At 44.4% G+C, this 24,971-nt stretch overlaps 1 protein-coding gene across 2 annotated transcripts in view; it reads right to left on the bottom strand.

The window, feature by feature from the left end:
* Positions 1 to 21,406: 21,406 nt before the first annotated feature.
* Positions 21,407 to 24,971, bottom strand: part of LOC105155298 (NADH-Ubiquinone/plastoquinone (complex I) protein) — an 8,834-nt gene continuing 5,269 nt past the window's right edge. Inside the window, exons 2-3 of one of the 2 annotated variants that reach the window (XM_088877370.1) lie at positions 23,084 to 23,654; positions 21,407 to 21,631 (exon numbers count right to left, since the gene is read on the bottom strand). In XM_088877370.1, coding sequence (XP_088733496.1) covers positions 21,442 to 21,631; positions 23,084 to 23,654 — 761 coding nt within the window. In that variant the 3' untranslated portion in view covers positions 21,407 to 21,441. Of the gene's footprint in view, positions 21,632 to 22,043 lie in introns of those variants that run through there. The other variant, XM_011071173.3, reaches the window with a different exon arrangement.

The raw sequence follows: 24,971 nt of genomic DNA on the forward strand, positions 1-24,971 counted from the left end.
CGTAGTGCCCCATCTGCCCGCACCTAAGACACGCACCCCAGCTTCCACTTATTGTTCTTGGAAGAGCTCCCTGATGCTGCTTTTGCCTTCCCCAACAATGAAATTTTGACGTAGAAGTGAACAAAAGTATATCCCTAGGATTAGGATGTACACTTTGTCCAGACAGGCTCAGCCTCTTCCTCCTCCTATACGTAAACGTCTTATCATGCACCTTTTCATTAAGAAAATGTTGGAAGGGTTATGTTGATGCAGTAGCAAAGACTTCCTTATCCCATCATATTTAGAAATTTATACCCTTCATGCTCTGACTAAGATTATCGGCATCATAGTTTTTCATACCAAAAGCCTCCAGCTGATCACAAAGGTTCTTCACCTTAATACAGTAACAAGAATGAAACTACCCCGCTTCAGGCCATCTTGTTCAGTCTCCAGGCACTGACGCTTACTTGCGGTCGCATGTTCATTAACTTCCCTCAAAGTAAGCCATGCCTTTCTTGGGTCTGTAATGCCCCCAACATATATATGGGGGCGCATCTTATCAGCTACAGACACTGTGATCGCATGCATAGCCCCACCAGACCAAAAAAAGATGAAAATGGCTTCTTACTCGCCACATCCTCCGGTTTACCTTAAGCAATTATCCAACATTCCTGGCCCATCAAGAAGAACTTTACCTCTTCACTCCAATTTACATAATTTTCGCGAGTGAACGGCACACAATCGACAAGCCAGACATTATTTCCTAATGCAAAAAAAAAAGAATTTGACGATCTGATTCTGGAGGAGAATACATGTCCACGGGATTTTCTCAATATCTTATTTCTAGAGGCACTGTTCATCAGAGATCTTTTGCGTATACTCCTTGAATAGCTAAGAGGAAAAATAGATACTTATTGGAAACGATTAGAGGGATGAATGTACCTCATTTGGGCAGAAGCTGTGTTGACCGCAACATACTTGAAAAATAGCATACCATAGTTGTCTTTTATGGAAGCATCCCTGATTAGTCTCATTTAAAAGTATTTGGCTGCTGCTGTTCATATTCTATTTTTTTTAGTTTCTTTAAAGAAAAGAAAGGAAACTAACGAAAGAAAGCGAGCTCAACGAAACAAACGAAGCGAGCAGCAGGAGAAGATCAGTAGTAGAAGGTAACGAACTAGAGACTGAGAAAGAGATCAGAAGCAAAACTCGGCAAGGAGAAGGCTGCTCCCAGGTGCTACACTAAAATAGGCTTTACCTGGGCCGCACGACTCTCTACCCGTGCGCGTGCCTATTTCGCTTTAGGAGGTATCAGAGCGGAGTTTTCTTTCCCTTTCGATTTCTGCTAATTCTCTTCTTGTTGTACCATGTCCAAAGCGTGACGGACCGGGTCAAATTGGGGAGCTTGCTGTGGAGATAGGTTGGAGGTTCGTGAACCGAATGTCTCACCTGGCGACTCCAGACGCATTTGAGCCCCGGAACCACAGCCATTCAACGGGATTCAAAATGCCAAGGCTCGAAGACCTCTGGGACATGGAACAGTACTTTAAGGCTGTTCGTGCCCCTTTTGACGACCAAGTCACAATGGCAACAATGTATCTCTCTGGGGATGTGAAGAATATTTGAAACTACTCTCGAACCATCACACGGATTCCGACCCATGATATGGTAAGAACAGAATGGAAGGGCAAAAAACGATTCTATGCGCAGACGTGAAAGCTCTATCAATAGAAGCATTCTAGCCTATTTTTTTTTATAGAGGAACGATTCCCTCGTCTGAGAACCGCCATTTATTCATGTACTATTCCTCCCCACTAAAAAGAGCGATTGAGAATCTCGAGAACCTAAACAAAAATGCAGAAGTGAGCGTACCCCAAGGCTCTCCTCTCTCCCCCCTTTTTAGCTAACCACCATCAACCCCATTTTTCACCTTGAATTGGTCGTCAAAGCAAAAAATCTGATGAATAGAAGGAAAGGAGATCAGAAAGATACGCGAACGACGTATAGGTTGGATGTTTCCGTGAGCAGTAAGCAGCAGATCTCCCCTTATTTTGGGAAAGCTGGCGGCCGCGTGTGAATTCTTTCAAGGCAAGGGGCGGCCTGATTCGACATTGTTGTTTACTCTGATCCGGTCGAGGTGGTTTTCGTTTACCAGCACGTAGGTGGTCTAAATTCCTATGACCGAGTCGTTCTGGCCCCTGTGAACATCTTTTCTTAATGTATTAAAGAGGGCCTCTCTAACCGTGAAAAGTGGTGGGTGCCCACTAACGGCCATTCCTGGCTCGGCTCCGATAACGCAATTCCGGGAGGAGTCGGTAGTTGGGCACTGGATCCCTTCGGACCTGGAGAACGTGTGACGCTGGGTCGGAGTTTGGTGAACCAACTGGTCGCTCCTCTAGTTGAAGTATCGGGCCCCTTTTTCGTTGCCTAGGTTACACCTTCGGAATACCCCAGAAGGGAATTTTCTCTACTCCCCCAATCTTCACTTTACGCCACGCCGACTCCACTTTCGTCATAAGGCGTGGAATTAGACCAAGGGGAATCTCCATAGGAACTAGTCTCTTAGATTTCGCACATAGGAGATCGAGACACAGCCCCAGGGCTATGGGGAAAGATGTAGATCGATCGCCCTAGATAGACAACTACATAGAGGGTCTCTACAAGTCTATATATTCTTTTCTTTCGTTCCCCCCGTAAGATCAATATCACAACCAATAAGGTCTGCAAGTTTCACATCTAAACCCGATCCGATAGTTTACGATATAGATAGATATATATATTTAACAACAATATTCTAAGAAAAGATATTAATAGATATCGGTAGTTGTCCGGTCGTACCCAAACAATAATATTCCAGAGGAAAATGCACCTAAGATCAAATATTTCGAGCCGGCTTCCGTGGAAAATTCAGACTTTCTTTTTGATGCTGCGATCACATAAAAACATAAACTTTGAGGCTCAATAGCTAAATACATGGCAATTGAATCATAAGCCGAGATCATAAAGAGCATACTGCGAGTAGGAAGTGGAATTAATACAATGAATTCAAAAGCATCAAACCTCTCTTGTTCGGAAGAATCGAAACACATCGAAATGGTACCAGCCGTACTTAATAATAGAAGGATTTGGCAGAAATATGTAAAATTGTCCCTCCTAAAAAGATTATTCCAGAATAAATAGGCAATAGTTAGGAGAGGTGCGCCAGCGGCGAGCAGAAGCAAGGTTATTAGATACCTCAGGAAAGCCCGGCCAGAACCACACGTGCAAGTTTCCCCGCATGTGGCTCGTCCGTGATAACTTCTTCGGATTTGCGTGAACTAGCGGACCGATCACTAAGTGGGGATGCTCCCTCCAGCATGAGCGAACCCTTTCGGAACTGATGTTGAATAGGCGCCACTATCCCAGCCCGGATCCAGCCAGGTTCTATTGACCCTGTCCTCTTCCCAACAGTTTGACCTTGTCTTGGGGCGTCTTTGGCTTTACGAGAGAGAGCTCGCCGGAGAAAAAAGTCTTTCTCTTCCCGTCCCGGGTCATACTCCGGTGCGTCCACAGAAGAGGAAATCGCAATGCATCTTGCTCAGCAGGCGTAGCTTGGAGTGAGAGTGTAGCGGGGGTAAGGTAAGGAAAGTGGCCGCCAGAGAGGAAGCCAAACCGGCCGCGTAAGCGCAGCTAAGCTAATATGCACCGGAGAAAGCCAGGTGCCGTAGGTAAGCTCTATTCGGTCCGGAGCATTGATTCCCCATAACGAATAGGCTAGCTCTATCTTTCAATTACCTATCCTGTGCTCGAGAAGGTCCCTCAGTTCCTCGGCCTCGAGGTGTATTTAGTTGTCTTACATGAGACTCGGGATATTCCCCACTACATGGCATGACACCTTTCGCTCATCCATTCCGCCCGCCCGTCCAGACGCGGTGCCTTTTCTCATTATCATCTACCGCCCTTTCTTTCCTCCCGGCTATTCACGCATGAAGATTGTCGTATGTATGCTCGACTTCGGTTGCCGGTGTATAGGTAGGAGTACATTATGGCAGGATCAGTCACCCGGGCAAACAACCCTCCTCCAAGAAGAATTGTGCTATGCCCCCCCGATCCCTATAGAGCGAAAGAGCTGCCTGGTGATCCCTAGGTTGCAGCACGTCCGGTCGTTAACTCCTCGCGCCGCTGCCGCCGTTTCTAGGACCGACCGACGCCTCACCTGCACAGGTACCTACGTAGTGTAGTGTCAGTCGCACATTCAACATAGCGTTCGGACTCATGTGCCTTCCAGAACCAGGGGTCTTCGAGCCTGCTGCGTACGATTAGCCAGCCTTGCGGCGGCAAAAGGATTAGACGTCCCCCCATGCTATGGTTCCCTGCGGTCCAAACCCGGTGCCGCATTAGGTTAGGGAGCTGGACGATAATAGCTCCTCCGCATCCCAAAGCGCGCTGCCCTCCTAGGCGCGCAACACTAAGTAATCCAAGCCAACCCACATTACTGACTAACGGCGGATAATCATATTTCTTAGAGGTACTAAATACAACTCCATGAATGAGCAAAATGAAGGTTGCATTAATGATAAAAATCTCTGGGGAAACCGCTAAAAAAAGATTGAACATGTTAAAGGATGAGATGAGGATCCGAACGAATTCTGCTTTCATTTCCCCTGTATGGAGCACTGAGTTACTTACGTTACGGTCTTCAGCAGGTAGGCTGCACTCTAGGCGGCTAGGAAGGCTCGCTAGACCAGCAGCCAGACCAAGAATGAATGTGGAATCACCATCATTACACATTCATTCTTGGCCTTCAACTTATACCGTACGTCAAAGAAAGGAGAGTCGCTTTGGGACACATGCGGATAGCCGCCCCGCGTGGCTAAAAGTAAGCCAAAAGAGCTCAAACTCTTTTTTTTTTAGTTCCACTGAGAAAGTGGAGTCTTATAAAAGACGCCACTCTACGAGGGAACCCGGGTCGAGTCTTTGCGAGTTCATCCCAAACAAAGCGAACCCCTTCCGGTCGGGAAGATGCAGATAAAAGGCCAATAGCCTGATGTCAGCTTTTACGGCATAAGCTTTAAAGAAGAGAGCAATCAACGCTAATAAGCATTTCATAAGAAAAGAAAAATTTTCATTTCAAAACAATAAAAATTTTGAACAGTTATTTCCGTCCAAATCCAGAAAAATCCGTCAATAAATGACGAACTCCATTAGAAATATGGTAGGCCAGGGCTAAGGCAGTAATCTCGACGGAGATTAGGATGAGCTTTGATGAATAAAAGAAAAATTGGTAGACATTCTCATAGGTGAAGCAAATCAAACCTATTTTCAGACAAAGAAGATAAAAAAAGAAAACGATAGTGGCTAGGAAAGCTCCGGAGATTCTATGGGAAATTGGAAACATCGAAGTAAGCTGTGGCTTATAAATAGGAAGATGAGGAGATAACGGTCGAAGGATATTCATATTAGGTTGGATTTTTTTTGTTCATTCGCTCTGCTCGCGGAGCGGCATACCGAAAAAAGAAAAGATTTGAAGCGAGGCCAAAATTCGCTTTCAACAACGTCAACAACACCACGAAAAAAGTCAACTATGGTTGCCCACTGATCTGATAGACCTGCAATACCATTTTCAACTGAACCCACTCGGACTTATCTTATAAAAACCTTTTTAGGTCTTTTAGGAATGCTCTCCAAACCGGACTTCTTTCATTTCCTATGTTTAGTAGGACTCTATTTAAATGGGCTTTTCTCTTGGCCTGAGTCTCAAAGCGATCGAAGAGGTCGTCGAAAACGACACTCGTTGCTATATCAAGATCCGTGGGGTCTGAAATAGTCAGCCCCAGGATCCCTTTTTTTTCGTTTAATACTGCAGCAATGGACTTGATCATTGCTTCGCATTGTTCTCTCTGACGTTCTACTATTTTGTATTCCCGCGAGTTTCGGAGGAGCTCCCAGTTCTCTTTTTCCTTCTCGAGAGCATCCCACAGGTAATCCTGAGGGATTGTATCTGAAACAAGAAGAGAATTAGCAGAAATCGAAAGAGGAATATCACTAGTGGATGGAAGAGACTGAAAATTCTCTAAAAAAGGGACCACGGCCTGCATTAACTCATCAATCATCTTCTTTGGTTCATTCTTTGACTGCTCTGCTCCCCCAAACAAAAAAGAGAGACTTGCTCTCGGAAGACGGGAATCGCCTTGGTCCAACCAAGAAAGGCATGGGAGTGAAGGGGCATAAAGAAAAGATTGGCTGCTTCTAAAGCTCTCTTTCTTCTCCTACGATATTTCTAGTTTGAAGGAAACCCTAAAAAGCAACCTTTCTCTTAGATAGCACTCGCAATTTGGCGCCCTTATTAGTGTTAAACCAACTCTAAAGGGAGTCAGTTGCCTACTCGTCGTAGGGCACGAACGGTATAACACAAAAAAAGGAATGAAAGCAATCGAAAAAGGTAGCAGTCGTTAAGCCGAAAAGTGAAGAAGTAAGTAGGCCAATGCCAATTGAAAGCTAACTAGTTGTCCCTCTTCCATTTCGATGACAGGAAAGATCAGATGGACAGAAAGAGCTGTACACGAAGAATGACAAGACATTGAAAGAAAGGGTTCTGCACGAATGCCCTGTTGAGGAAGAGAAGGGGGTTGTTTGCAGGTATTTCATTAGCAGAGGACTAGTCGTCAGAGCTAGTAATGAAGATCGCCATATGACTCTTACTCTTCGAGACGAGAGCATCTAGAGCAATGGTTAGTAAGGGATGTCCATCGCCTCTCTTTGGACTAAGTGAAGACAGCCACTTTCAAGCACTCCCGCTAAAGCAGTTGCAGCTTACACTAGCTAGGCGAACTCCCGCTCTGATCCAGTTACCCCTCTTGCCGCTCGGCATTCAGTTGAATGCAAGTTCCTGAAAAGCAAGATTATTTGCCGATTTGAATTATCAAAGCTAATCATTACAGACAATGCTAAAAATCTGGACAGTCAGATGATGGAACGAATATACACTCAGTGAAAGATATCTCACAGCAGATCTGCTCCTAGGAGATCGAAAATCAATGGTGCAGTTGAAGCAGCTAATAAGAACATCAAGAGGAGATGTGGACACTTTCAGTACCCTTTTTCCTTTTCCTGGACAAGACTGAGTCGACTGCCATGATACAGTAGACCAATAGCTCTTCTTACCGCAATTGCTTTAGGGATTGGATTCGTTACCTTTCAAGCGTACTCTTCTGAGTTGGTAATTCGATGTGGTCGAAGTCGTATCAGGGGCATTTACTTAAGCTTGAGTGCTTCCATGCCCGATTTTTCATCTCCAAACAGAGTCTTTTCCTTCTCTTTCCTGCTCTTCGGAAATGATGGATCCGTCTAAGAATAAGATCCTCCTCTTCTTGGAGATTAGACGTGCTTTCCATCCACTTAGAATCTCCTCTTTTCAAAGGATTCAAAGCCTAAGCCTATTCCCGATCATTCAGTTTCATCTGATTCAAGTGCTAGTGTGATCTCTATTTTTCAGCGACTAATTCGTCTTTCTGGTCTCTCTTTCTTGCTTCCTTTGTGATAGACTCTGGGGCGGAAGAGAGATGAGGAACCGTTAGGACGAGGGAGAGAATCGGGCGAAGGAAAGGATGAATTCCGAAATGCAGTAGTGTTTAGAAAGTTTCCCTCAAATGGATATAGTCCAATGACTAAGCAAGAGCTGACGATTGAACTAGCAATAGCAAGCAAGTAAAGTATTCAATAACCCTAGGAATGGAAAGTGAGGATTGAACTAGCAGGGTTCTATCAATGAAATCTGAATCAATCTGGAATTTTCTAGCTTAGCTAGAAAGTGCAATCAATCCAAGAGCAATCCCTGCGCCTTAGTAATGATTGACTGAGAGTCACTAAGAAACCTACTCACTCGAAAGTAGCCTTGTCAACTTACTATTAAACCCTCCATTCACAAGCAGTTCTCCAAGACTTCTGCCTTTCCTACTCCCATCCAGTAGAGCAATTGCATGTAAAGTCCAGCATAAAGGATTGGGCGTCCAAGCTTGACTAAGAAGGGGGAAGGGTTGAGCTAAAGCGAGGTAGAGTTGGCTAGCAATATTGACTAATCTCAGCAACTCAGCAAGCAAGAACTTTTAGGTGAACTCTTTCTTTTATTTCATATAGAAAGAAATTCAATTCAGCCTTACGTTAGCGATGAAGCTAGCTTTGAGCTTAGATGGAAGGAACAAGGAATACAAACGAAGAGTCAAGGGAGAGGTGAAGAAAGGCCTGTAGGCGAAGGGGAAGTTATTGCTAACGATGGTATTCATTTCATATCGCTGAGTTGGAACACGAAGCAAGCTTTTGGATTAAGTGAAGGCGTGAGGTATCGAACACAAGCTAAGGGTTAGTAAAGTGGCTCAGGTATAGAAAGTTACCTACTACAAAGAGTACCATAGCAATGAAGAGATAGAGATCGTCTATGGATAAGGTTGAGAGCTAAGCGAGGCTCGATGTAATTGAGGGATGATCCTATGCTTAATATATTCTCCAATTCAAGTGAGATGCCTTCGGCAAAGTACTTGTTGAAGGGAAGGCCGCTCTTTGTCTTGCGCGATAGCTTACATTACACTAGCCTATCTATCTATCAATAGAATTTCTGAAGAAAGAGAGCCTATTCAGTTAGTCAGAAAGCTAGATCAAGGAAAAGAAAATGGAATAGGACATTCTCTTTCACTCTTAATCCATTCTTATAAAGGAAGGAGTATGCTCAAAAGGTTATATTCATTCAATTCACATATGTGATGTTCGAAATCGCTGGAAGTAGGACGTATGGCCAAAGGAAGAACTACGTCAATCTAATTACTATGTGGCTTCCAGTAGTACTTAGCTAGCTGACTATGTTTTGATCGTCTCTCGTCCAACCATAGAAGAAGATGAGTACGATCCGAAGTAAATAAGATAGAAGTCGGCGCGCGGGCTTAGCATGTTCTAGCTTCTCTATTGTCTTGTTAATCAACCAAGCGAGAAAACTACAAGCGCACTAGCGAACGAGCGTAATATATGAAGCGAGTATAGAGCGTAGGCTTTCGAGCCGTAGCCTACGCTTGCTCTCTTTTATGCACTTGCCTAGAAGGCTTACGGGTCCGTGGGTAAGCAACCGCTGCTTATCGATTAATAGAGCCAGCTCCACGTCCGAGCCTTAGATTAGAATAGAACAAGACATTTTCATTCTAGCGCACTAGCCAATTTCATTACCTGCTTCAAGTGCTGATTTTCATTTCTTAGTTGAAGGAGTGAGAATAGGCCTCAGGGTGGTTGTAAATCACTAGGAGTGGGCATGCTACGAGCTCTATGCCAGCCGGGTAAGGAGGGGATGCAATCATAGTGTTCATCCTTCCCATCAGCTCCGATATCCGAAATGGCTGTTGAGTCGCTGTGGCGAGACACTTCCCATTCTATAGATGGATACCGAGTTCGGGGGGCGGGGAAAGGCGTAGCATATTACTACATGGGGGAAAAAAAGACTGTAGTCGTCAAAGGCTGCAGACTTATTCCAGTAAAGGGGCCTGAAAACAAACGGCTTTTACGCGAGAAAGGGGGACCACCTATCTAATCTAACTAATGTCCCGCAACAAAACTCACGACGGTTCAATACCCGAATCGGAAGCCACAGCGACCCGCGGAGAGGCGGTGTCGAGTCCATGCAGACTATCAATTAGTCTAGTCATTCCATGTCTTATTTCTTAGGGGCTTCGGGGAATTGGCAGTTGCTCTAGTGGATCTCTCTTATGCTATTTCCACTTCCTGACTTGAAGAGTGAAAGGAAGGTAACTGAAAATCCTAGGATTACTCATGAGTTAGTGTGCAAGACCCATTGCCAGGCTCTCCTCTTTCTTAGATGTTATAACAGTGGTATCTTAGCTTTGCAGGATTTCCCACCAATTCCTTAGATCCCTAGTCTTAGAGCTAAAGGAAGTCCTATAACTAATCTAATCTCCCGAAGGAGAAGGCGGAGTTCTCTTTCCTGTGCTATCAAGAGGGACTTTTTCTTTTTATTAGGAATAATGAAAGTAAAGACCAAAAAATCTGTCTACATAGCTCCGGGTATACGAACTATCGGATCCCCAGGAGCTTCGCGGGGATCGTACGTCAGCCAAGGCCTTAGACCGGAGTGTGGATGCAGGTGAATCCCTCAGCTTCTGTTAGTTTAGTCCCCCCTCGGTGCCTCTTCCCTTTGCAAGGTCCATAAGCAGTATTATTGTAGCTGCTTCCGAAGCAAGGACAGTCTACCTTATCCCCGCTTTCAAAGCGAAGACGTTGACTAGTAGCCGGCTGACTTAGAATACCTGCATCACTCAAAGAAACCAATAAGGAGTTTCTTCCCAATTCGAAAAAGCTAAGAAAGAAAAAGAAATGATTTAGTTTGAAGCTTACCGTCAAGCAAAGAAATTGGAGGGGAGCTTACAGCGTGATTGATCCATCTGCGCTATTCCCTAATTGAAGGAAGTTGGAATATAGTATAGTGATTGCCAAAGGAGTGCATTCCCCAGTTAGGCTGGGAGAACAGAGCTAGCTTTAGATTGGGTTAGGCAAGATTCCGACTGGGAACCTATAAATGTAGAGGCCGGATGAAGAATCGGTTCAGCTTAAATTGGTTCTTTTAAAGTAAAGAAGAAGGACTGAGCCTTCAAGTGCAGATCTAACGACAAGGGAATCCGCTCTTTAGTCAGACTTTCTCGGGATAGAACTCTCAGGATGAATGCAAGGGATTCGAGATGAAACCTTTTATCCTACTCCTGCTTGTGACCATCTTGTGCCTTGATCTTTTGTTCTGTAATGTCAGAAGAGGAAGGTTAGGCAGTGCAGTAAGGTCTGCTGCTTCAGTTCTGAGAGTGATCGAAAGACAGGGTCGATGTAATTGAGGTGGAAGCGGAAAATCCTTCAATTCTGAGACAAGAAAGACGGAAGCTAAGAGTTCACATCCGGAAAGAAGGACTCACGACGGTTGCTAACCTCCAAAGCATGCATGTGACGGAAACGTCTAACCATTCCATCCTAGGCTTTCCCGCGCGTTACGCACCCGTTCGCCACTTTGTTCTCAACTCTTCTCACCTCCTGGGCGAGACAAGCTACCTTTAGCTAGGAGCCTCTTTTCCTTCTTTCTCGCTCCCCGAAAACAACGGACTCAAGTGAACCGGCCCAAGCCTTTAGGTGGGATAAAAGTAAGGCAGCGGCGATAAACTTGTCCAAAAATGATTCTAATCAGACTAAATATAAATAACGTAGGAACAAAACTTTTTCATGTTGTATCAATATATTGTTGGACTTGTTCCAATAAAGCCAATGAAAGATTTATCTTTGTAAGAGTCTTCCCAATGGATTTTTTACCCCCCTTTCTAAATAAACTACAAGCAAGAGATTGCTTCATTCAGGACAGAAAGTTCCTACAATACTAAAATTTCCAAAAGGGAAAGCTAAAGCAAAAGGGCCAAGAAAACCCCTGCTGCAAGACCAAGAAACCCGGATCGGATGCCACAACCGGATTAGAAGCAGTTGAGTAGAAGAGACTAAGAATAAAACTTGGCTAGGGCCTTTCTTTCGTTTTTTTGACACTTTTTATTCAAAGTTGGATGTTATAGGTGATAACCGCTTATAACCCAAAGCTTCCTGCAGCTCTCGCGTTATTGGTTGGTAAAGCCTGAGCAGAATCCCTTAGCGTATAGGTAGAACAAATAAAGAAAGTAGTACAAGATGGAAAAGGCCTTTTAGCGCATCCATATAAGAATATCATCCCACCGAGCAAGGAAATGAAATTATCATTGAAGATTTATATCTGAGCAAGCAAGATAAAATCTCTTCTTCATTGGGGAAAACAACCAACTTCATTTCTATCAATGCAGAGTCTATATACAGGTGGAAATTGGTCCTAGATAATTGTTTATCATGATTGGTCTTAGTTCGACTAATGATCAAAGAGGTACGAACAATAATGACAGAACAACGCGGAGGCGGAGCAAGTATAAAATTATTGCCATCGATGGCCTCAATTACATCGAGCCTCTCCTTAACAGTCGAGTTACTTCGTTCCTCATTCATCACATAAATTATTAGGTTGATACTGATAGCTATACATATTCAAAAACATATTTAAGATAAGCGAGAATGCTTTATCCTTATGATGTAAAGAAATGTACCTTCCCCGCAATATTCAATATTAACTATAAGCTTAGCTCAACTAATTTCGATGGAAAGTCCACGAAGAGTAGCAATGCCGTTCCTTCGAAGCGTCGTATAAGTTGGAGCCCTACCCCGGGGGAGGGGGAAGAAGAGGGAAAGTGAAGAAGGAGAATCAACGCCTCCACAAGTTCTTGTTCCAAGACGTTTTTCATCGAAAGGAAAGGGGTTCATAAAAAAGGGTAATAAAAAACCCTCTAAGAAGGCCTCATTAAGGAGCGTTCTTTTCATCCAACTAGAAATATCGTAAGAGAAGAAATAGAATCTGACGCCTAAAAATCCCATGTCTTTCTTTTCGGACAGTGTCATATAGGTCTGAAGGATGCGCAGTTGCGCATCTAGTAGCAAGGGGTGTCGCGGAAGCCCCAGCAAATCCTTTCGTGCCCTAAAGCTGGAAAGAATATTGCCTTTTCTGGTCCCTGGGTTATGGATATGGAAGCAGGAAAAACCGCGAAACAATGCGTCGACTCCGTCCTTCATTCCTATGCTAGAGAAGCAGTGATTGAGGAAAACAGATACCGTAAGGGCAAAGGTTTTGTAATGACCCTAGCTAGCAAGCATTCTCGATTGAAGCATGAAATGAAGTCATCCAGGTGCGGAACGGGTCTCATATTCCTTAAACCTAAAAAGAAAATATCATAGAAAAAGTTAGCCTAGTGCGGATGATCCCAGCGTAGAGGCAGTCTCTCTCAGTGGATTGACTGCTTTTTATTAAAGAATGTTTTGAAACAACCCGGCTTGATTCCGTAAAAGTAGGGAAACGAGAATTGATACTCGCGCATGACACTTTTCTATTCATTCCTATTGACACTGACGAAATCCATGTCCATCCAATCTTGTCGTCTACTTTTAGTTCGGAACAGAAAACTTACAATAATACAACGCCGCATTCTCCGAAGATTGAGGAACAAGGTCTTCTTTTTTGAGAAAACGAGGGTCATAATTAGCGGATAGGGCCACGAAGGGAAAAACGACTTGAACTTGAGGATCACAACGAACTATATGCTTATCCGGTGGATGCGCGTCTTGGACTGTTTGACCTCTAACTAGAAATATCGTAAGAGAGGAAAGATCGTAACGTAAGTAACTTAGCGCAAAAGCCATAGCTTATTTATCCTTTGAATTACTCCTACTTTTGAAATTCGAAGTATCATGAAACGTCAATTATCTCCCCGCATGCAACACTTTTTATTCTCATTAGTAAGAATTTTTATCTTAGTGGGACTGTGCTATTTTTTTTGTCTGGGACTCGGTTCCCTTGAAGTTTTTCAAGCATACTTTTGGAAGGGTCGAGCCCTCTTTTTCTCTGGCTTACGCTTAGGGATTGGTCCGGCCTTTTCTTTCGTTTTTTTGACAGTCATTTGTGCTCTTTTTGATCCTATAGACGTTCTCACAAAACATATGAACCCTGCGGGCATACTCAATTACATCGACCCTCATCTGGCGCTGAAAAGGCACACGAAACAACTGCTGCTTCAACCTCCAAAGAGAAATATGCTTCTGACGGGGAAACGTCCATTATAAATTTCCCAAGATGAAGAAAGATGTGGATCGAATAAAACAACAGCAAAACATTATTGTAGATTCTGACTGGATCGCTAATTGGGTCACTACCCGTGAAAACGAATTGGGCGATATTATTAATGAATTAAGGAAAGAAGAGCACATGCGCCCTCTCGGGCCTTACCGTCTTCAAGACGTGATTGAAAGTCTTGAGAACAACTATTCAATAGAACGATTGGACGGCTAAGCTAAGCATCAACTTCCGCAAGGAAGGATAGGACTTATTTTCTCTTACCAAGAGATAATAAGGTAAGAGATTCTGACTGTGAACCTTACGATTTTGCTATCTTAGCAGTTGAACTTAAAAGGGCCGGCAGAGCTACATCTGGATGTCGGCAAAAATCCTTGAATCTAAGTTTCCTCCCGTATTGGTCTTGGGTAGAAAAGCGCTTATCTGCCCTACCGATCTCCATCTTTCCGAGAGGCTTCTCCATGGGGACCACAGAGCGATCATAGTATAACTCTTCAATAGGAGATTCATAAGCGAATCGCTTTCGGATTTCCCATTCATGAAAGAAGGTGCAGGAGTTCTTTGCATCCGTAGAGGAGGCTCATCCATTGATCTTGGCTTGCTTCATTGCATTCATGAATTCATATAATCTTTCCTCTTTTATAACATATTTATTTCCTGTACTAGGATACGATATACAATACTCCTTTTCCTTTCCAGTACTATTATAAGCCCCTATAACCAGGGAGTTTAACTAGAACCTAGATAGAAGCTGCTATCTCTCGCTATGCTTTTATGAGTGGATTTGAGAGAGCTGGAATTGAGACTATCATAGTGGATTTTCCTCCCACCATATCATCTAGAAAAGCTATTCATCTTACAGTACAGGGTCCTAATAAAGACTTAAAGATATGAGACTATAGCTGCTAGAGCTGTTTTCATGCCAGCTGGTATATCTAGCAAGGATAAGCTAGGCCCCCGCTCTTGGTGCAATAAAAAAGGTGTTCGGGCTCTTTCTTTCACTCCTAATTCTGTTAATGCGTAAGTTCCGTCGCTACTTTCTAGCCTACTATAACTAGAAGGCTGTTTTCTAGCGCGATCATCCCTAGCTTGTTTGCTTGGTGGGTTTTTATCAACACAACAGTAAAGAATAAAAGAAAGTCACAGTTATACCGAGACGGCAGACGAGGACGATACCTATTTCTTCTCCAAGTCGTGAGCGGAAGTAGTGGATCAAGTCGCTTTAGCCGACGGGCAAACCTTTCATGATCTGTAAATCGTTTATGAAGTAGCCCTTAGCAAAGATAGAAGGGAATGATCCTTGTGAGAAGGGCTGCTGGCGTTAGAAAACAACTATTGTGGTGAGTTCTCATCAAATGTGCTGGCTAGGATATTTGCGTTGGTTTTTCCAACGAAAAGCAGTGTGTAGAAAGAGAAAGATGTAGAAAGAAAGAAGGGCGCGTTAGCGCAACGGCTTTCGCGCAGCTCATTGCTTCTTGCTTTCGAGCCCCTGCCTCCTTCGCAGTCAAAACTCTCCTCTCCAGCGGGACCAGCCGGGCCAGAAGCCTCCTTTCCTTCAACAGCAGTTAGGCCTTTTTTCTAATCCTACTGCCCTTCTCCCAAGAGTTAAAGAAAAGGCAAATCGCCCCGTATCCTTATTATCAAAAAGCGTCTTCTATCGACATCGTCCGTTAGTTAGTCTCTTTCCCCAATCCCGAAGAGTCCGGTATCGACATCGTTTGGTAAAGTCCCGTGAGATCCCTAAAACGCGATTGAATCTAATATATGCAACTCGAAGGGCGAAACCTAAGACGCGAATCAATGTTACACACCCTCAGACGCGACATCTAGCTAGCGACTTCTAAGCCTTATCCTAGTGCTCATCCTACTTCTAATGACTTGAGTAGACTTTTCTGTATTTGAAGTTCGTTCGTAACAAGGTAGCCTTTCTTCAATCTTTCTTTCTATTCCAAAACTCTATGCTCCGCTGACTAACTCCTGATTATTAGACTATCACCTCCCCCGGTTTGGTGAAAGAAACTTGATCATCTACCGAAGTCGAGTTGGTGGCAGAACCCGATCTTGGAATTGCTCGCGTTAAGCATTCGATTTCCTTGTCAAGATTCCACGTGGCTGGTACTCTCCCCCTTTAGGGCTTGACACACTCCATAGATCTTATCCGCAACCAATGGATATTCTTAAGAGAAGGTCTCTTGTTACGGGATGCTATCTTGTTCCAGGTCTGATCCCGCTAGAGGATATCCATCAGTCATCTTTGACAAAAAGGACTTTCCGTGTAACTCCGCTCTCCTGCGATCTGCCTTATTTTCCAATGGATATCCTCGGTTGGTCCGATTCTTCGAAAGCATCTGATTGTCCAACAATTCAAGAGATAGAGATCTTGTCCGAACTGACTGATGAATAGACAGATTACTTAACCAAACCCGGAAGTCTCAGTTGTATCAGATAAAGCGTCTGTTTGGGCAGCATCAGCCTATATTCATTCTAAGCTCAGACTTTGACTAATCTATTCAAAAATAGACTAATCAGGCTATCAGTTGAACAAATCATAGGCAACTTTCTGGATCACCCGGTCAGAATGTGGAGAAGAACAAAAACAGAAGGGTTCCACCTACTTGTCAGGCTTATCTGCTCTACCCGCTCTATCAGAAAAAGTAGTCTAGTACTAGAATCCTAGAATCCGCCTAGCCTCTTTAAAGAAGCTTCGGGGCTATCCTCTTCTCTTTATCCAAGATTATTCCATTTTTTTATTGGCTAGGGTGCAGAAAATCTAGTTGAAACAGGCCTTTCCCTTCCTTTCGCCACAAGTCAAGCACCTATGGAAATCCTAATCCTAAGTAACAGCAAGCAGTTTTTGAAGCTAGGAGGCCGGGAGGGCACTTGACTTTCTTGAAAGAGTTCCCCCGTTTGACTTTAGAATAATAGTGGGCCGAGTTTGAAACTCCCGTCCTTCGTCCGCCTTTACAAGGGCAAGAATCTAGGAATGGATCTTGCGTCTCCTCCAGCACTAAACTAAAAAGAACTCCTTTCAAGGTGAACTCCTAAAATACCATAGCAATTCGGATATTTAAAAAAAGAAAGGGCCGGCGCCGAGCTTCTTCCTCAAGGATGGATTCTATAGCTGGTCAAGACAAGACTTCTGCTACGAGCTGATTAGTTTACTTACTATTGTAGAACGGGAAGAGGCTCCATCACCTTCTTTACGCAAGTCCAAAGTTGAGGTCAGGTTGATAGACTAAGAAAATCCGACATCGTTGGTTGCTTTGATAACATAAGCCACGAACTTCTTATGCTAGCTCTTAAAAAAAAAAGTATCTGAGGGAAGAAGGACCGAAACGTCTCAGTTCGCATCCTTCACGCTCTTCGATTCAGCTAGCTCAGCCCTATCTCTCTTCCTGGTATTCATTCTACGGGCAATGTTTAAGCTTGAAAACAGCCATTATGGATGCCCTTCATACTCCATTTCTCAATTACATCGACCCTTATACTTTCAATTTGAATTGAACATCGCCTTGGGACCTTTAGGACAGTTCATGATGCTTGCTTAGCTGACTGAATAGATTGGATTTGTCTTCTCTTGGTCCATCGCATGACACAGTGAGACCTGTTCCTGCAGACTCTTTCTAATATGTCCTTTTCTTCCCTAATTGATTAGAGATGAGACTAAACCTGCGGCTAATTCCTCTTCTTCTTCTCCTTCGGACCCTCATGTCCGATCGGGATATCCACTGGTAGCTAGCTGAACAGAGACCGATTCGCCGACATTAGGAGTATGAATTTCCCTGTCTTTATTGATTATCGATCTCTTGGGATTGTCTGGCCTGGGGGTCAGTTCATGCTGTGCTTAGCTCTATAAACCCTATCCTCTCCCGCTGGTCAAGCTTAATCCTTCTCCTGCAAGACCATCAGGAAAAAATGACAGGATTGCCACAAAGAAAGAGGCCAGAAAGCGAACCTTGCTAAGTGCATGGTCCATTTCTCGAGAAGCACCCCTCACTCCCCTAGTCCGGTCTTGTCAGAGGGAGGGGAAACCCCAACAGGGTATCCTGCCTGTGTTTGGACGCAGCACAATTGACCACCTGAAGTCAACGATAGCGAGAATCGAAGCTCGCCGAATAGTAATTTAGAAAGCTTTGCCAGAAGAGTCACACTCATCAAGTAAGTCATGCATGACCAACCACTTCCTTAGCTGCTTCAAAATTCCGACAGCAGCTCAATTACATCGAGCCTCTCCAAAGTTTCTATGATCAGAAGGCGAAAAGAAGAAGCTTCACCTAGTCAGCTGGGAAACCATATGTTCCCCCTCCGATGAGGGGGGTTGGGAATCAGACCTATCAATATAGTGAACTGGGCATTCATTGCTAAGTTGCTCTTTCGCTCCTCTCCTTATCAGTCGAGCTCAATTACATCGATCCTATCCGAGCCCGACTGTCTCTGGACCTGGGTTATGAAGCACAAGTACTTTCCCAAGGAGTCGGCTCTAACAATCCAAGTCAAACCAACCGATTCCTTCGCATGGAAAGCCAGACCCTCTTTTTTCAGAGGCCTAGCTGACGCTTTGCTTTGCCTTTCGTCTTACTCTTCTCTTGACTGGACTTTCGTTTCGGTGCCTAGCTCTATTTTCAATTGAAAGGTGTGCTAGAAGCCCCTTTTAGCTGCTTCTATGAGTCCGAGGGTGAAAATGCAAGAGAAGGAGCTGCTCTCTTTCCTCTGAGGATAGTTAGGATATCCCCGCACAGATGTTCTCGAATGCGCCGTTCTCTTTATTTAGTTTGACCTCTGTCTACCCTCGCTATCTAATCTCTTTCCCCTCAAGCTAGGCATGGGAGAATCCTCATCCTCGTGTGAGAAAATTGGCGTAGAATGGTATGGTCTAGCCCAATTTGCCCGTCAATTTTGAATGGTGCAGATGTTTCCCTTAACTACGTTGTGAATTCTTATCTCTCACGCCGGATCGACCTCCTTTCTTCTCATCGACCAATGGTGCGGGTCTCCTCTGACCAAAGCATTCGTACCGAGGGACGGCCGAGTAAACTAGGTTTCTTAGCTATGTTATTTACTCCACCGCCAAATAACCCTAAAAACTACGAAAATAGGGTTGTGAGAGTGAAGGAAATTCTATTCCCTTGCCTTAGTGAAAGGTGAACCTATACTAAGTTAGAAGAAAAGCTAACTGACCGGTCATAAAGCTTACCCGTGAACTCTTTCTATATTGAAAGTCAGTCTTGTCCTATCCCTAGGCTACTACCCTCCGCTATTGCTATTGAATTGAAGAGGTCGAGTCGAAGGAATAGAGTTATCAGCGATGAATCTAATCTAATTAGATCTTAAAAAGGGGGGCCTTCCTTTTTTTCCCTAAGTCGAGTCAAAGAATTGAACTAATACTTAAGCGAATGTACAGGGAATGAAAAAGACTTCAATAAGGTAGCGCCGCCAACTAGCATATCATATATATATCGAGAGGAGCAAAGAAAGCTATAGCGATCAGAGAGGGCAGTGGAAAAAGGGGCGAAGAATCCTCTGCTGATGAAAGATATGCTGAGACAAAAGCAGAATAGGAAGAAAACCTATCTGTCCAAACTGTCTTTCCTTATACCTATGTACCGAAAGGAATTCGACGCTTGCGATATGATAGCTGCTAGAATTGAAGAAGTCTTGATTGAATAGCTCTTGCTTGTTCCCCATGGTCTCTTGATGGATCTGCTCTTTCGCCTAGAATCGTCTTCTTTTAGCTGGTGGCTTATAACCCTAGATCGACTAGGAAGTAGCAAGAAAGAATAGATAGATAAGAATAAGGAAGGGATGGGGGCACCTCACTCGAGCTAATCAGTCTTTCGCTTCTCAATTACATCCATCCTCTCCTTTCAGTCGAGTTACTTCATACCTCTCCTTATCAGTCGAGCTCAATTACATCGATCCAACTCCAATTATGAAAATCTTTCTGTTCGAATTGGATGTCTTACTAATAGAATAAAATAAGAAGATAGTATTTGATACCATTCCTTACCCAAGTAAGTAAGTTCAATGTCATATTAGGGGCTCGATCTCTGTCTTGACTCCGGCCATGGCCATGAGAATCAAACCAAAGATTTGGAGATTTTTTTTTGTTGGTTGCGCCCCTTCAGTGGTTGTTAATTCCATCCATTCTCAGTGACAGAATCTATTCGAACTTTCAAATACGATAAATCGTCGGATCACATCCCACCGCCCATATTCAAGGCATCTTAAAAAAATAAAGCTTGCTTGCCCTTAACGAGTACGAGTGAAAGCCTCGTTTTATCTTGCTCAGACTCTTGTCATCGATTTTTTATCCATCGATCGTGATAGTTATAAGGGAACTTTTCACTTTCTAAACGAAAAGTAGAAGAGATCTTATTCGCCGATCTTGGGGCTACAGGGACACCGAGGGAGAATACGCACTACTACCTTGACTAAGGATAGGGCTTTGCTCACCGGTTCATAAGTCATTGATATCCTTTTCATCTTTATTCCCTGCCTTTGCTTTGCCAAACCCCTGTATTGTTCAAACCATCAATCTTGTTCAAAACCACCACAAGATTCAAACTACCAGCAAAAGAAATGTCCAATTTTTTGGAAAGGGATCAGCCTTCAACGTCTTTCTCGGCACCTGCGTCTTGATCACTAGTTGGGCCGCCAGGAAGATCTTGGGGAGAAGAGTGATTCGGAAGCAAGCAACTTCTAAGCTTCAGCCTCAGCCTCAGAAAGACCCCCCACCTTAACCTTACCGAGAAGTGGAGGAAGCGGATCTGTGCAAGCATTCCATTCCAAGAAAGTAGGCTGTTACCTTAGTCCTTATATCGGCCTATCCCTCAGTCCGGTATGCCGGTAATCTTGTTTTCGGTCTAGCCCCGTCTTGATGTATTCCCTTTCTCCTCGTTCTCTTTGGCCAGTGGTCCAATCTGTTCTTGTCGTATATCCATGGGCTGCTTTCCTTTTTTAGGACCATTGTCCGTAGCCTTTCTTTGTGACTTGAGGATGTCAAAGCTCTGTCTCTTCATTCGCAATCCGTCTAGTGGTCCATCGTAGGTAAAGTGCGAAATGTAGTAGGAGAAGGTTCCATCCTCTCTCCATCCGCTTTCGTACCTCTCTTTCCGGTTTGCTATGCTAGCCTTACAAGTAAAAGTATTCCAGTGGGCCTACGCTTTCCATTAGCAGAAAAAGCTGTACAAGTGGTATCAGTCTTCGATGTAGTACAATCCGTTGTTTTCGTATAGCCAGGGACCGGTCTTTGAATTGCTTGATCCTTTGTAATTTATCCCTCCTTCTACTTTCTTTATTCAATAGTAGACGAGGATGGCATCGAATTATGTTGGAGGAAGGGAAAAAGCCCTGTTAGCATCCAGAATTAGACAAATAAATACTGTTTGCGAGGAATCCACTGTTTTCGCACCTTAATCAATAGGTAAGGGTAATGTGATGATAGATATCACATTACCTATTATATAAGGGTAGGCAACGAAAGAAAGAGGTTTTTATTCCACTACTAGAGACTATTTCCTATAACCAACCTAATTCCTGTAACCAAACCTACTACTTTAACTAGTACCTTTTCTAGTACCAGCACGGGGAGAACCTTTACCTCAAACTAGTTCCTATTACCTGTGGCTACCCTAATATCCCGTTACTGTACGGGAGCGGAAGCGAGAAAAGCAGGTTTTTTTCATCTGCTATCATTGTGGTTTGGAATCGATTCTTTATCAATAGCCCACCCTTTCTTTGAACCTTGTCAATGATCGAACTTAAAGATATGAACTGAGTGCCATTTGATGAGTAACTGAGAACAAAGGAGAGGGATATGGAAAGAATGAAGTAATGAAAGAGGAAGTCATTGCTAGTAGTAACGACTTGTCACGATCCATTGGTTCATATAGAATCCATGTCCTAGGTGTATCAAAAAACATTCTTTTCGCTAAGCGTATATAATAAAATAGAGTGAAAGGGTCCACCCCGAAAGCAAGGGGATACTAACTAACAGCTGAGTCCTCTCCGAACCGCAGGAGATAGTTGCCCATCATACGGCTCACCAACTTCACTTGCCTCTATGGGAGGCGCGCTCCGGGCAGGTTCGGATCACTTACAATACATGGCTCTACGAAGGTGGGTTAGGAAAGTTTTCAATATTCTTCTTTTCCTCTATTTCTTCGATGAGAAATGCGAGTCTGTTTTGTCCACTTTCTCCATCCCCCTCTATCAAAATGATCAAAAAGGAATTTCTTCTTCTTATTCCCGTGTTTGATCTCTTCCATCTCTGCCTCGCTCGTTGTCACCTATGTTGGGTTTGGAACCCTGTAGAGAATGAAGAGGGGCCAAGGATCTTCCTCTCAACAGTGCTTTTCGAGGCTCCAATCTCCTCCCTGAATAAGTAAGGCCCCGTTAGCCTGGGCGAAGATGGGGATAAAGAGTAAGGATTGAAGCCCCCTTAGCTCTGCCAGGCACTGGACAGGGGTTAGCTTTGTAAATGTGTAGAGCCAAGTGTAGTGTGGTGTAGTAGTAGGCACTTCTAGGCCCCTTCCCGGCTACTGGATTACTCCAGTGCTTCGGGTACTACGGACCCTCTGCCATCCATTGCAGCGGAGCCGTTTCATGAGCAGGGGGGCTAAGCACAGTTCTTTGAATCAAACGTTGAATGAAATCGATTCTTTTTTAGATATCAAAATCTAAATCGGATAGGATAGATGGATGGATCTATCTTTCTATTCATATATATTACTAAATAAAATGGATTTTTTTTATTAAGTAGCGTAGCAAGAAGCCCCAAATCCTTGATTTGGCGAGGAAAGACTGCACTGCTTTGGGCCCAGGAAGCGAAGGGAATGAGCTCGGCTGCTTCTCCTCCACACTTCTTTTTCTCCGTGCCCGTTCCGCATGCGCTTCGCGCGCAATTGGCGCTTTGCTCTCCTCTTATTCTTCATTGGACGGTTCGGATGGACTTCGCCGTTCTTTCCCAACTAAAATAGAAAGGGTAGGTTATAAACCTCGAGATGTCGATTCGTTTTCCGCCCCCAATGAGATGGGGAATTTTGAACCCCCTATTTAGACTTTCGGGCCCTTCATCTTTCTGAATCGAGACCCGGCCCGGCTCGCGTCGTTCCAACAACCGGCGGGGAGCACCTCAGTATACGATCGCGCGCAGTAACTGGGAGTCCTATTACACTTAAGGCCAACTTCAATTCACCAAACCAAGGTTCATCTCGTGTAGTGATTGTGGACTCGTACAAGGATATTGAGTAGACGGTTGATGTATCAGACTCGACCCTATCTTTCGTAGCATGCATTCCCATCCGTGTCGCAACTGATTCGGTAAGCTACGTGTCCGGTGCACGGAGAACTGCCTTCGGTCCCCCAAACTGACTTACTCGTGGCAACCTTCCGGCCGCCCAACGACCTATAACGCTAGTCACTACTCCCACTGGGGCTAGGAAGTAAGCCCCACAACCCAAAGCGGCGAAAAACAAATAGAATTTGCTACAAAAGCCGGCTAACGGGGGTATTCCTGCGTATGAGAACATAGTAATGGAGAAGGTAATAGCCAAAATAGGATTCGTTTTGGCTAGAGCGCCCAAATCCGCTATATATTTGACACGGGTTTGCCGTAATGCTGAAACTATGGCGAATGCATCTATCGTCATTGATGCATAAATAAAGATACCAATTAGTAGTGATTGAATTCCTTCTATGGTTCCACATGAGAAACCAGTACGAATATAACCTACATGTCCAATTGAACTATGAGCTAGAAGTCTTTTGACTTTCGTTTGGGCCATGGCGGCCAGTGCTCCTAAGATCATAGAAGCAATGCTGCAGAAAAAGAAGATTTGTTGCAATGTAGCTCCATAAGAACCATAAATAGAAACACGTGAAATATTAGCAGAAATAGAGATTTTAGGCGCAATAGAAAGGAATGCTGTAACCGGGGTGGGTGAACCCTCATAGATATCAGGTGCCCACATATATAGAGTCAAAAGAGATATTGAGTCCGAAGGGGAGGGGGGTTTTCTTCGGGGCTCGAGAGATGGAATAGATAGGGCCCCACAAGTTTTGAATTCGCCGCTGGGGAATTCACACGAAAGGGAACGAGGAATTCTCAACGAAAAAAGTGCTCTCTGAACCGAACGTGAAAGTCGTTTTCCATCAGACGGCTGTTCCCGTAACTCTACTCTCGACTTGGATTATATATCCAAAAAGGTCCGCTCTCGGCCATTCCACACGCTGCCTAGCAGAGGCGTGGTTATCTGAAGTGGATTCTCTCTTTTGTAGTAGATGCCGAACCTGCTGTGCCCCATTGACTAAGAAGGGGGCGGGCGCAGCAGCTACATGGACCCCTTCCTTTCTGTTGTTGCCAGCGCTTTCCCGGGCCGAGCCGGAATCTTGTAAAGGGCAGGCAAAGCCCGTGCTATCCCAATAGGCCAAGGGATGACAAAAAGAGGGCGCTTTCCTGTGTTGCACTGAAAAAAAGGACCTAAGAGTTGAGCGTCTTCTCTTAGTCTCTTAGGTTTCTTCCTCCCGCGCCCGCGGGGAAGATTAGCAAAGCGGGAAAAGACAGAGGGAGGGGGAGCAGCATCTTATTCTCTTCGCGAGAACTTCCGGATCGGAGAAGCATTCGGAACGGGCTCCGCGTTCATTTCGTTGGCAGAAACGATCCAATCCATAAACACGGAAAGGAAAGAAAGTTCGTTCCCTTTCGTCAAGTAGGTAAAGTAGGCATACGAACCACTTTGCCTTAGACTCTATTGGAACAAAGCAAAGAAGGAGGCGGAATGGAGAAAGGAAAGGGACAAGGGCGGTCTTGCTTGGCGCGAAGGCTGCTGGTTCGGGGGTAGAGTACAGTACTAAAGGTCCTCGGACTTCCAGGCGGTTTTTCTTTTGGGCAGCTGTTCACCGTTGGATCTCGCCAATACAGCCCCCTATAGTTTTCGTTACCGAGATATCTTTTTTTTTTCATTGTTCCCAGGGATTTTTTGGGTAATCTGCTCCCATGCTGCAAACAGTAAAATCTGAACCTTGCCGCTCTTCTTTCCTTGCGAGCAGGAAGCACACCAGCAGCGTGCGTTGCGTGATTCTACTGTGTTTTTTGCACTTGACTGGGTGGACAGTTGACCGGAAGAGAACTTCGATTCGCCCGGCCAGCAGGCGGGCGGCGTGCTTATCTTGTGTGACAAGACTACAGAGCGAGTGGCTCTTCTAGGCGGGCAGCTGTGTGACAAGACTACAGAGAAAGCGGCGCTTTCGTGTAACATGCTATGGTCTCAACGCCCTTACGAGGTAGTGA

This window comes from Sesamum indicum, unplaced genomic scaffold (genome assembly GCF_026168435.1).
Source record: "Sesamum indicum cultivar Baizhima isolate 11 unplaced genomic scaffold, ASM2616843v1 HiC_scaffold_113, whole genome shotgun sequence".
In the NCBI taxonomy this organism is placed as follows: Eukaryota; Viridiplantae; Streptophyta; class Magnoliopsida; order Lamiales; family Pedaliaceae; genus Sesamum; species Sesamum indicum.